Source organism: Exophiala oligosperma (assembly GCF_000835515.1).
Source record: "Exophiala oligosperma strain CBS 72588 unplaced genomic scaffold supercont1.6, whole genome shotgun sequence".
Lineage (NCBI taxonomy): Eukaryota > Fungi > Ascomycota > Eurotiomycetes > Chaetothyriales > Herpotrichiellaceae > Exophiala > Exophiala oligosperma.
This window is the reverse complement of record NW_015622823.1, coordinates 1,954,526-1,967,526: the sequence shown is the minus strand read 5'-3', so window position 1 is coordinate 1,967,526 and position 13,001 is coordinate 1,954,526. Positions and strand designations below refer to the sequence as shown.

The 13,001-nt window shown below is 51.6% G+C and overlaps 4 protein-coding genes across 4 annotated transcripts; 2 read left to right on the top strand and 2 right to left on the bottom strand.

Annotated features, from left to right (window-relative positions):
- Nucleotides 1-95: 95 nt before the first annotated feature.
- Nucleotides 96-3,959, top strand: PV06_07127 (uncharacterized protein; the record flags this gene model as incomplete). Its single annotated transcript, XM_016408314.1, has 2 exons — nt 96-155; nt 201-3,959. 2 exons carry the CDS (start codon nt 96-98, stop codon nt 3,957-3,959), a joined length of 3,819 nt encoding a protein of 1,272 aa, XP_016261794.1.
- Nucleotides 3,960-4,436: 477 nt separating this feature from the next.
- PV06_07126 (uncharacterized protein) lies at nt 4,437-6,187 on the bottom strand. Its single transcript, XM_016408313.1, has 2 exons — nt 5,925-6,187; nt 4,437-5,861 (listed from the first exon to the last, which is right to left on the bottom strand). The coding sequence occupies exon 2, from the start codon at nt 5,704-5,706 to the stop codon at nt 4,903-4,905; it is 804 nt and encodes a 267-aa protein (XP_016261793.1). The 5' UTR covers nt 5,707-5,861; nt 5,925-6,187; the 3' UTR covers nt 4,437-4,902.
- A 531-nt stretch (nt 6,188-6,718) lies between these two features.
- PV06_07125 (uncharacterized protein) lies at nt 6,719-7,825 on the bottom strand (the record flags this gene model as incomplete). Its single annotated transcript, XM_016408312.1, has 1 exon — nt 6,719-7,825. One exon carries the CDS (start codon nt 7,823-7,825, stop codon nt 6,719-6,721), a length of 1,107 nt encoding a protein of 368 aa, XP_016261792.1.
- A 1,766-nt stretch (nt 7,826-9,591) lies between these two features.
- PV06_07124 (uncharacterized protein) lies at nt 9,592-12,005 on the top strand (the record flags this gene model as incomplete). Its single annotated transcript, XM_016408311.1, has 6 exons — nt 9,592-9,767; nt 9,839-10,010; nt 10,146-10,401; nt 10,478-11,449; nt 11,584-11,708; nt 11,812-12,005. The coding sequence occupies 6 exons, from the start codon at nt 9,592-9,594 to the stop codon at nt 11,893-11,895; spliced, it is 1,785 nt and encodes a 594-aa protein (XP_016261791.1). The 3' UTR covers nt 11,896-12,005.
- Between the last annotated feature and the right edge of the window lie 996 nt (nt 12,006-13,001).

The following is a 13,001-nucleotide window of genomic DNA, read 5'->3' as shown; positions in this document are numbered from 1 at the left end:
AAAATAATTCCATCCGCACTCAGTTTTGCCCAAGGCGAAGAAGACGCATCGCTCCCCGTGTAGACTTGTCTTGTGGGCAGCACTACACGGTCAAGATGTCTTTGGAGGAGAAGTTGTCGAAGATCAAATCGCCAAATCTTCAGAGTCAACAACATGTCAGTCTAAAATTCCGAGCATCAAAGAGATTCTAATTGGCGCAGACTGCGGTAGTCCTTTCGTCCATCGAAGAAACACTGTCGGAGCAGAAAACCAAATTTACACCCACAGCATACTTTGCTGCCCTTCTTGCACTCTTGAAGCAGTCTTCCACAGGAGTTTCTCCAGACAGCAACAATGAGATCCTTACTTCTGCCGTCTACCTCCTCGACCTGGTAACGTCCTACGTTTCGGCGAGTCTCCTGCGAACACAGTTCAATACGATCATATCCCTCCTTGCACCTTTATTAAGCGCCACTACTGCGAATGCACCGCTCCTCCGATCGGCAATCGGGTGCCTGGAGTCTCTTCTGGTGGCACAAGATTCAGCTGCTTGGAAGTTACCACAAACTGAGGCAAGCCCACGACAGGCTGTGCTAATCCTCCTCACACTAGCGATCGATCCACGACCGAAGATCAGAAAGCGAGCTGGGGAAGCATTAACGAAAGTATTGAAAAATCCTCCTCCAGGACCAGCAATCGATCATCCAGCTGCAGAACTGTGCGCTGTCGCCGCACAAAACAATCTGAAGAATGCGGTGGACTCGGCGCATCAAGCCAAACGCCAAAAGGGCAGGCCGGATGACAGCAATGAACCCGCCGTCATCCATGCGCTGCAACTTACTAAGTTGATCGCCGTGGCTTCTGGTGGGTGGCCAAGTAAGAAAATCGAGTCTCTGTGCGAGTTATTGCTGGCGATTTCTCGCTCGAGAAACGACTTCTTGGTTATGAGCGCCTTTGAAGTATTCGAGGTCATTTTTGATGGTATGCAGGATGAAGTTTCATCGTCCAAGTTGCCACGCCTATTGGATGCTATTATCGAATTAAAGCCGGCCCAGAACGACTCACAATTAACCCCCCCGTGGATAGCTATCGTATCTCGCGGCTACGGCACAGCTGCGGCGGTCGATCCCGAGGATACCTTTGCTAAACTACCTGAAATTTTGGATATGATCGCTGCTTTCTTGACAAGCCCTGCTCACAACATTAGGATATCCGCATCGGAATGTTTGATCTCTTTCTTCGCCAACTGTGTGCCTGACACTGCGATCTCGGAGCCATCGATATTCGACGAAAAGTTGTTCGAGCAAATTTCTCAGAAAGCCCTTGGATTGTTGTCTATCAGATATCAAAGTGCGTGGATGGAAGTTTTCACTGCACTGGCGGCACTTTTTGATGCTCTCCGATGGCGTGGTGACCCATACCTCCTTCCCATTGTCAAGGCAGTTGGCGAACTGAGAAGTAACGAAGGTTTTCAAGGCAAAAAAGAGGCCGATGAGGTTCTCGGCCATGCCATCAGGAACCTCGGTCCTGGTGCTGTCCTGACCATTCTTCCACACAATTTGATCAAGCCCAAGCCGGGTCAGACTGGTCGAGCTTGGCTCCTTCCCCTGCTCCGAGACCACGTGTCCAACACGTACCTTTCCCACTTCAGATCAGAGCTGGTTCCACTAAGTGAAGCGATGTACCAACGGATAATCGATCATGGAAGCGCCGAAAAGACAGTAGATATCAAGATATTCGAAACAGTTGTGCAACAAATCTGGGCGACCTTACCAGGCTATTGCGATCTGCCATTGGATCTACAAACCGCCGTAGATCAGCCATTCGCCGAAATGGTCTCTAATCTGCTATATCAGCAAACGGACCTACGAGTCGATCTGTGCAGAGGGTTGCAAAATCTGGTCGAGTCGAACCAAGCCCTGTTAGCATCAGATCTATCTGATGACATCTTACTTCTGGAACGGCGGATGTCCCGATCCGATGCGGCCAAAAACATTCAACATCTCGCCTCCCTTGCTAACAACCTTCTTGCCGTCCTTTTCAACGTATATAGCCAGACACTCCCTCAATCCCGCACATACATCTTGCAATGTATAAACGCCTACCTCAGCGTCACTCCGGAGAAGGATCTTATCGACACATTCGAACGTGTGTCAAAAATGCTCGAAGATGCACTCCCCAAGCCGGATCAGCCGCCTCCCAAGAAAGAACCCAACCAGCCATCGACTAACAAGTTACCGCCAACATGCCACACTCTTCTCGATCTCATCATTGCACTGTCCGTCCACCTCCCTCGTTCAACGTTCGCAGCACTCTTCTCTATATCGGCAAACATTCTTACGAACCCTGCCATCCTGAAATCCGACCCTCAACTCATCAAGAAGGCTTACAAGCTAATCCCACGCCTCTCGACCTCAGAAACCGGCGCCGATGCTTTGACAACGCGTAGCGCAGAACTTCAAGCTCTCATCCTACGAACCTCTGAATCAACTCCTGTACCTGCGCGTAGGGACCGAATTATGGCTATCCAAACCCTTACATCTTTCCTTCCCCTTTCGGATTTACACTTCATACCCAGCATTCTAAGTGAAGTTGTTCTCGCGTGCAAGGACTCTAATGAAAGAGCTCGGACGGCAGGTTTCGATCTCCTGATCGCAGTTACCGATAAGATCTCCGACCCGGCGAACCCATCGGGAACAGTCATACGAAACAGCCTTGTTCAACATATGCCAGATGATTCTCCTGATGCTCCAGCCACGTTGGAAGAGGTGTTCACCATGGTGAGCGCAGGCCTAGCGGGTGTTGCACCACACATGGTTGCTGCAAGTGTTATTGCTTTGAGTAGACTCTTATGGGAGTACCATGCCAAGTTGGGAGATCAGACGAAAGAAGAGCTTGTCGATACAGTGACGATGTTTCTACAAAGCAACAACCGGGAAATCGTGCGTGCCGTGCTGGGGTTCGTCAAGGTCATGGTTGTTTTGTTACCTGTGACGATGCTTGAGCCCCGGATGCGAACCATAGTCCCCGGACTAATGGTCTGGAGTAAAGAGAACAAGGGGAGGTTGAGAGCGAAGGTCAAAGGAATTCTGGATCGCTGTATGAGACGCTTCGACTCAATCAAAGTTGAGAGTTGGGTCGGCGGCGACGATAGAAAAATGGTAGTCAACATCCGAAAGCGGCGCGAGCGTGCACGAAAGAAGAACAAGCAGGGTGATGATGAGGGAGGGGATGCAGAAGCCAACGAAGGACGGGAGAGATATGACAATGAATTTGATGAAGCTGTCTACGGATCCGATGATGATGACTCTGAGATCGAGGGCGGCGATGACGATGATCAGAGCGATGATGACGACGATACGATGGCCGGCGTGTCATTCAAGCAGGCAAAGGGCAAATCGCGGTCCCAGCAATTTATAAGACAGGATGATGAGGATGACGAACCTTTGGACTTGCTCGATCCAAAGAGTATGGCGAACATCTCGAGCAAGAAGCTTGGTCGATTGCGAGATAGTCAGACTGGCTCAAGAAAGACGAAGGCCAAGTTTAACGAGGACGGCAAGCTTGTACTCGGAGGAGGCAATGACGATGATGACGACATCGACATGACCAACACAGATGGCCAGGGTCAAGACACTTCTATCAATGCTTACCTTGATGCTGTTTCTGGTGCAGACGCAATACGCCGAGGACAGAAGGGAAGACTGAAGGTTAAGAGCGGCATGCAGAAGAAGGCGAAGCAAGAGACCAGGGAAAGAGATAGTGCCATGGACCTCGATGTCGACGAAGCACGAGAAGTGGCTAGGCAGATTATGCAAGGCTCTGGAAGCCCTCGAAGCCCAGGGGTAAAAGGTGCCAGGAGTGATCCAAAGCAGCAGCGACGAGGACTGGGCGTGGAGAAGAGCAGGGGACCGATGCAGAGACAAAAGTTCCGAGGGCGCCGGGGGGTCGGGAAGAGAGGAAGAGGACATGGTAGATAGACAAGTACAATTGCAATGCTAGATCCGGTGTAGACATTGGAGTCATCAAATCATCCTCTATCATGCTCGTATGGGTGTCTAGAAATTGGTCAGCAGTTCTTTTTATTCATATTGGTGGGAGTAGGAGCACAACAGCTGATTGGCTGGTGGCCACGCGTCCGAGATTGGAAACACCGATTGGGATCAGGGGGGTTAAGGAGGACGTTGGCAGCCCTTGACCTCATCCTCGAAGTCTTTTTCGACTTCTTCTATCTCCCTTTTCCATCTCGAATACTATCTCTGGAGTATGGGTATCAATGTGAGCCTCCTGTGCTCAGATTCGATTTTTTAAAATCGAATCACGAATCATTTTCGCCGCCACCCACACAAATGCTCACCATGCAACCCTTAAAAACCGCGTCGGCATCTACTATTGAATGAACACACGACAGCGGACTGATAATTACTCTGTATCTTTCACTGAAGAATCAAACTCTTGCTCTCTCTAATTGATACAGACACTTGTTGTGAACTATTCGGACGCAGCGTATTTCCTGGTCCTGGACCGGTATCAAGCCCGGCCAAATTTTGCATCAAGTACAGAAGCAAGAATGATACAATTGTAAGACCAAATGCAGCCATCTCCTTGCTTCGATTGCTTCCGGAGCACTGGACCAATATGCTGCACAAAAGAGCCAACACATACCGACGTCTTTATGGCATGAAGCACGCAGACCTTGATTGACCACCTTGCCTGCAGAAATCAATTTGGAGTCATCACATTCACAATAGAAATCCCTTGTTGTCGGAAAGATGCATCATCATCAAACGCCTGTGAAAACACAAAACAACCTAATGGCATGCCGGTACTAATGAAATGGCACCATGAGAATCAGTGCTCGCTTGCTGGAAATATCTTTCATTTTCGTCCAAAGGAAAAAATTTGGTCTCCTCGAATAATGAATCAACGGCTGTAACTCTGAGCTCGACCCATGGTTCGAGTAGCGTCGAGACGACGTCTCTCGGACCTTCTTCCAGCGTTGATGACGAATGCCTCGTTTTGATAGCTCGCCGATCGAGTCATGTGTGCCATGACCGCGGGCGGCGGTGTGGCGGAAGGTGCTTGCGGTAGGTCGGGGATATTCCTGAAATGTCTTCTCAGGCTCATTGCGGCGGGGATCTGCATGGACACCGGACCCATTTGCGTCCGCTTGTACTGGATTTCATTGATGATTCTCTTGCAGTACATCCACCGCATGAGAGTGAAATCGGGCCTTACCGTGGCAAGCTGTTGACCGTTTCGGAAATGGTCATGAACCATGTGCGATAGCATGTTGTTCCAGGCGAGCGCCGGGTCGTCGTCCGGCAACTGGTAATACTTGTTGTCGCAGAGAAAACAGGATGCGAATGTGGGCAGCTCGTGTCCCCGGAAGTGCGAGAACACGTGCATCTTGAACGGGACTATGTCCGCAAAGACCTCGGAACAGTCGAGTATCTGGAAAGGACAAAGCAAATCCGCATCCTCTTGGTATCGATCCGGCAGTGTCAAGGTCCCGTCCTGAGATGCATCGAGCAGATATCCGTCGCCCAGGATGCTGCTGGCCATGCTTGTGCCCAATGTAGCGTCCGACGAGGAAGCGGAAGACGCCGGACGGGTCAACGGTGGTACCGGATCGCTGCCGCTGGTCGAGGCCACGGATCTCGCATCGTCATGGTCCGCAACCGACACCGCCGAGGGTGATCTGATGGCTGTCTTTCTGGAGGACATGGAGTCCTTGCACGACGGAGTCCCGTCAAGCTTTTTTATTATTTCAACTCTACGATTGCCGATCAATCCGGCGACGTCGCTTTCAAATTGTCATTGGGCTTCGTGGGACTCGGGGCCGGGATAAGACGACACGGGACACGTGGTGTGGCCATTTACTGCTTGCATGTCAACCCCGACACCCTCAAACGAAACATATCGAAGAAAAGGGGACAACACACAGGTCACAAAAGTCGCTTGGTGAAGTGGCAAAGAATCTCGAATCTCACTGTCTGGCGAATTTTTGGATATCTCGGAATGATAAGGGCAGATTTTCGGCGAAGCTGAAGGTGCGGGGTTTTTTGGTTCCGGTTGATCGATTTCCTCTCGCTCTGTTTCTTTCTCCGACAAGCCCGAAGGGCGAACAGAGGCAAAATATGTGGGAAAGTCTTTGCGATGGGTGCAAAAGATTGATACTCGCCCCAGGTTGTCCGTGATGCAAATGCGCGCAGGTGACGGCAAAAGAGTCGACAACTTGCAACTCAAAGGGCCTAGAGCCTCGCAATGGGAATGGTTCAAGCTGCGACGATGCAGTACAGACTCCCCCGCCGAGAAGCATATGCACCTGTCAGATGCTGCCAGCACATCCAGCCTGCATAACCGATGGCCGGCATTGATTGGTGCATGAACTCGTGTCGTGCTCGCGAGAAGCAACGGACTGGACATGTGTTTGTTAACCTCCCACGGGTCAGGAAACAAAAAAGCAATGATATTGTGTCATGCAGAAAGGATGCAGTCGTGTCACTCAGCCCATTATCAAATGTGCATCTCTGTTGAGTACGCCCACCCCCCGAAAGGTTGACATGTGAGACAGGCGGGTGATGCAGAGCCAAAGAGTCGCACCCTCCGCGGCCATGCCTCTATATCCAAAACAACCCTAGTCAGCATGCAGTGTGTAACCAGGACAGTGTTTGGATTTACGATTGTTCTATACCAAAAGTGCAACGCGATGACTGATTGACGAATAACAAGTCTCTTAAGTCAAAAACACCCCGGTGCGGTCGTCTGCCTTTAACATGACCTGACTTACTTCAGCCCACACCCTGTCACCGAACTCGATACCCTGTTGACTCGAGAGCAACGGGCCGTCGTCGTACACGCAGTCGTCCTTCCACATGCGTCCGTGACCTTGATCGCTTACCGACAATGCCGTCGTGTATGAGTTGGCACCCTGTTCGGCTGTACGCGCGAAGAACCTATGCACGCACCACGTCATGATCCTGATGACTGCGCTGTCCGCTAATTGTCGCCCTAGATCACTTTTGCACAAGCCGGGACAGACAGTATTAACTATCACTCTTGGCTGCTGTCCATTGGGGCTCCCGAGGGCGGTTGAAGCTGCAAGATGTCGCGTGGCGTACTCGAGGATGAGTTTGGACCGCTCGTACTGTGCACTCGCACCCGCAAGTCCCGGTGGGAAATGTTTTGGGCTGTTTAGCTCTTCGAGAGGTGTTTTGCTTGAGAAGAAGTCTGACATCTTGCTTGGGCTCATGAGGTGGACCGAGCCAGACGAGACAAAAGTCAAATGTGGTTTGATCTTGCTGCTGCGTGGACTTCCGTCGGTCGCGGTATCGGAGGTTGTCCCAGAGGAGAGGAGCAGAGGTAAGAGGAGCAGGCCGAGGAGGAACGTGCTGAGAGCGTTCACTTGTATGGTGTCTTCCCACCCGTCCGAACCGGAGGAGTATTCGCTCGTCATCACACCTGCGTTCAGGATGGCGCCGTCGATCGAATGAAAGCGAGCGCGCAAAGTGTCCATGAAAGATTTGACGCCTGAAAAAGAGGACATGTCGAGTCTTAGGGGAATGATCTCCGTGGCGGGCGAAGCCGAACTACTACTGGTAGCCGCGGCCTCAGATGCCGAAGCGAGAGAGGCTTCGATCTCGCGCTTCGCTGCTTGACCTTTGGCGTCGGTACGCGCGGTTATGATCAATCGGGACACGTGGAGCGCGGCTAGCTTCTGAGCGGCTTCGAGGCCTAAGCCAGACGTTGCGCCAGTGATGAGGAGCGTGAGGCCCGCAAAGGACTCAGTCGAGGGTTTGGGAGGGTTGTGCTTTTGGTCGAGTATACGTTTGAGGAAAGACATTCTCGACTCGTTGATATTTGATGGATCGTGTTTGATGGAGGCAACACGAGCGATTGAGATACTCTGCCACCGACTTCATGTCATGTCTTTATATTCATATATTCCGCAAACTTGCCTACATACTACGTGGTATTTACCGCTACGTATGTGCTCTCACAAGTTGATTATCAATCATCAAACTATCTGGCCTGTTGTTGCGAGATCAAGGAGATTCCGTGGGGGTCTCGCCGTTGCCTGAGCCTATTGTCTGTCAAATGTCTTCTGAAAGACAACGCCACCATCCAAAGAGGGAGGGCTAGAGGCTCTGTTCGAACATCGCGAAGCGTTTAGTAGCATGGTCGACAGCGATATTGACGAAAAGAGACGCGGAGAGACTGTTTTTCCGGGCTTCGGATCCGGGGAATCTTGGCTTCCGAAACCAGGCGTTCGGCTACAAAAGCAAAAAGCCATTCCGTGCTCGGGACGCGGCAGAAGGACAACCTATTACACCTCGTGCTCCTATGCTCCGACCGTGAGTCTACAGTGGTTGAAAGGGACACGGAACGACTTTGGGTGATCAGACCGTGGCAAAATTCCCCCACGGGATATATATTCGTCAGTCTTTCCGCAGAGTCCGCTTTCATACCCACGTCGTCCTCCTCGCCGTGACATGCCAGCGCCTATGTACAAAGTACTAGTACGTACCTTGGTACGAGTCTGCGAAGATCGCCAAGGTTCCGCGAGGGGTGGGAAATGCTTGGGTTGAGATCGGTTTCGAGCCAACCACGATACGATTCATTCTCACGTTCCTCGTCTATCAGGATTGATTGAACAACAATGCTTGTCTTAAGCCAAGAACACAAGAAATGATCCCGCGCGGCGTCCACGAGGCATCATCACGAGCGGAAACCTTGGCAGCTTTGGAAAGGCGGAACAGAACCAGGAGTTACCCATGTTCTGGAATCAGGCGAGGCATGATCTGGCATGAAATGGTCCTAGGATCAAGTTTGGACAACGGCGCGACTTGATCATTCACCACAGGATTGTAGACTCGACATTAACGTGCTTCGTCGACATTTCGACCGAAGACCAACACGCTTGCTGTCATGCGATAGGACGTTTTGGCTACCATGCCGTCGAGCCCATTTTCTGCATGCCGAGCGATTTCGCCCAGACACAGCTATTGCTCACTGCCACGCATGGCTGATGTCAAGGATGCTCCGCGCCGAACTCCAGTGTCACCTTGAGGGCACTGAGCATCCACAAATCTGGCGCCGGCATGGGAAGCACATGGCGAGAGAAGAGCTCACCATTAGCTCTCGAGTCCAACGCTCCAAACCTTCTGTCATGGCCTTCGATCGAAAGGATCAAGGGGCTGTGTAGGCGGAATGTCTTGGCTCTCATGGCATACCAGCTCCCCGGCCGAGGTGCTTCTTCCCGTAAGTAAGGTGATGTTCTTCAAGGTCGTATCCAGTCTTTGAAGGTGACCCGGTGACACTTGACTTTGTCTTATCCTGACTGGATGGGCCTGACAGGGTTGGTATTTCAAGACGGCAAGGGTAGGGTCGCGTATGGATATCCAGATGTCTTGACTGGAACTTGGCGATAAAGTTACATGAGCCCTCGACGAGACCCATCATTCTGTTGTGTCCATTTTGAAAATCTCGTGCTCATAACGGGTGATAAAAGACAAGACGTTTCCTTCTTGTCCTTTCCAGTTCTACTTACCACCACCCGTTCACCCCTAGGTTAGCTTTCGCAGACAGATCATAGAGTCCACCACCAAGATGGTGCTTCAACAATTCGATTACATATTCGCTCTGGGCACCATCTTTGCCTTCCTAGATGCTTGGAACATTGGTGCAAACGATGTCGCCAACTCCTTTGCGACATCGGTCTCGTCCCGATCCATCACGTACCTCCAAGCCATGGCCATTGCCTCGGTGATGGAGTTTGCTGGAAGGTACGGACATCAAGCTCATAGGAGCAGACTTTCGAGAATAAAGGCCAAACCAGGTGTTAATGTTGGTACAGTGTCGCCGTCGGTGCCCGTGTTGCAGATACCATCCGAACAAAGATCGTCGACCCGGACCTATTCGACGACAATCCTGCGATGCTGATGTTGGGTATGATGTGTGCTGTCATCGGCTCATCTATCTACCTGACGATTGCGACCAAGCTTGGCCTGCCCGTTTCAACCACTCATGTAAGCTCCCCTACTGCTACGCTGGTCGTCGACCAGTCGTCGGCCTATATCTCCCTCACCCCATGAATCTCCGGGTGCATGATAGCCCGCATTTTGAAACCTTGGGAAACTAATCACCGTGTCACTTGATCACAGTCAATCATGGGCGGTGTCATTGGTATGGGCATTGCGTCTGTCGGTGCGAGTCAAGTCACTTGGTGGGGAGGAGATGTCAACTCGGGCGTCGTGTCGGTCTTTCTGGCTTGGATCATCGCACCATTCTGCGCCGGAGGCTTCTCGTCCATCATATTCTTGGTCACTAAATACGGTGTCATGATCCGTCGCAATCCATTGATGAAGGCACTCGTTTCAATACCCATCTACTTTGGCATTACCTCGGCCCTCATCACCAGTAAGTAGTGCTCGCGGGGTGCCCGCCGTGGGAGACTTTGGACAATTCTTCTGACAACAACAACAACCAACTACAGTGCTCATCGTCTGGAAGGGTGGTTCTGCTCGTATAGACATCACCGGCTCGGAAACCATCGGGATCATCTTTGGCGTTGGTGCCGCCGTCGCTCTCTTGGTCGCCGTCTTCTTCTGTCCTTGGCTCTACAGGGTTCTGCTCAGGGGCGACTGGGAATTAAAGTACTATCATATCCCACTGGGGCCTCTTCTCCTGTGGCGTCCGGAACCTACCCCACCACCCGAGGACTATCAAGTCACGAAGGATTACTACTATGGCCATAAGACTATGGAAGAGCTCAAAGCAGAACGCGAAGCACACGGCGCCGGCGCCGGTGCGGCAAGGCTCGGCGACGAAGAGAATCATGGAGCCCACCTTTCCGAGAAGACCCATCCGGTCACCGACGACAGTACCAGATCCGATAGTGATTCTGGACGCGCCGGACAAGCTGCAATGGCGATGAAGAAGAAGGATCCCAGGAACCCCGACAAGTTCGAAATCATCGGGCCCCGACCACAGGGCGGCAACTTCTCTCCGGCTGTCCTGTTCTGGCAATTCAAGCGCGTCTTCTTCCGTGGCGTAGAGCAAGACATCATCTCCCAGCAGAGCAAGGCCAACCTGTTGAGCGGCGACATCGAAAAGACCCACGCCTACGTGTCCCACTACGACAACAAGGCCGAGTACTTGTATTCGTTCCTGCAGGTCTTGACGGCGTCGGCGGCTTCATTCGTCCACGGAGCCAACGACGTCTCCAACGCCATCGGCCCTTACACTTCCATCTACCACATCTGGAGAACCAACGAGTTGGGAAGCAAAGTCCCCGTGCCCTATTGGATCTTGGTGTTTGGCGGCGCGGCCATCGTCATCGGTCTGTGGACCTACGGCTACAACATCATGCGCAACCTGGGTAACCGCATCACACTACACTCTCCGTCGCGTGGCTTTTCGATGGAACTCGGTGCTGCGGTCACGGTGATCATGGCGACCCGGCTGAGTAAGTGTTTGCTTTTCGTCGTCATATTCTCTTTCTCACCTCGCCTCCCTCCTTCTCCATCTCCTCCTCTTCTTCTGCTTGCTTGGTCATTTCCACAAAATGTCAGCGCTGATTTCCTTGTTCGTGTTCAACAGAACTTCCCGTCTCCACTACACAATGTATCACCGGAGCCACGGTCGGTGTCGGTCTCTGTACAGGCACTTGGAGAACTATCAATTGGCGTATGGTTCTCTGGATCTACGGCGGTTGGATCATTACAGTACGTAACTCTTCTCTTCCTGAGAAAAATGGTGTTTGATGTTCTTGTGGAAAGATCTCATCACTTTTGCTGACACATTTCGCTCTCTTTTTTTGCATTCTAGTTACCCTGCACCGGTATCATCTCGGGATGTCTGATGGGCATAATCATCAACGCTCCTCGATGGGGATTCAACTACTCCACTTGAAACACGACGTTGGGCCGTTTTGGTATACTAGTACTCTGATGGTAATGTGCTGGAGTTTATTTCATCGCACCCGAGGTAGATACCATCATGAGCGTGTTGACGCACAAGAGAATCGTTATTTTCGCTGTTAGATCGGAAGAACTCCGTAGGTAGGGGATGATGATGTCCGGCGATGTAATTGAAAAGTGTTTCTGACTCAGCGGCGCTTATATCTCTGGTTTCTTTCTCAAGCTTATGATTCTCTCATCTCGTGTACCATAAGCATGTTTCCTTGTCCAGGACGAGGGTGTGGTTATTGAAGCAATGGATGCCATCAACATCAAGACGAGGGGGATTCTGTTAAGGATAGGAAGCCGGTGTGTATGTGTGGCAATTGCCCTGGTAAAGTCCTCGCACACTGGCCGGTACTTCAACCTTTGCTCCGTGATTTGTACGACACATCCCTTGTGTAGTCCATGATTGGATCTGATGGTGGAAGCATCTTTTAAACCCACCCACGGAGCATTGCATCATGCGGAGGGTCTTGAGTGTGGAGGGGGGCCGGAGAGAGAGGAGGCTGGCTGTATGTGGAGAAAAGCCACCAGTCCCCAGCATTGACTTGTCCTCGTACCACTTGAAAGTGACCCCGAGAAAGCATCCTTTGCGGAATTGATTCCAGGAAGTCGTAAGTCCTCAAGAATGCAAACTTAGAGAGGGATTCCGGCACTGCTTCTGAATCCTACAACTACAAACAACCTTGTGCGCGCCGCAAATCATTCCTCGTGTTTGATCAATATGGCCACAGCAACGACGACAACCCTTTCGACGCAGCTGGACGACACACTTCCTCCATTTCCGGAGAGTCTCAACCATGCACCAATTGCCGAAATCTCATCCCGAAAGCTCCTGGCCAAAGACCCCGAAACCACGACGGCCGTCTGGAAAGCGTGCCAGACGTATGGATTCTTCTACCTCGACATGACCGACTCGGATCCAGGCTCCAAACTCGTCATGGACGCCGAACAGCTCTACGGTCTCAGCAAGAAGACGTTCGCCCTCCCGTTTGAGGAGAAGGACAAGTACGATTTCCGCAGGAGGAAAGCCCTGTTCGGGTACAAACCTTCAGG

Coding starts and splice junctions, on each gene's coding strand:
- PV06_07126 (XM_016408313.1), bottom strand. CDS start 5,706: ATGTCCTCCAGAAAGACAGCCATCAGATCACCCTCGGCGGTGTCGGTT.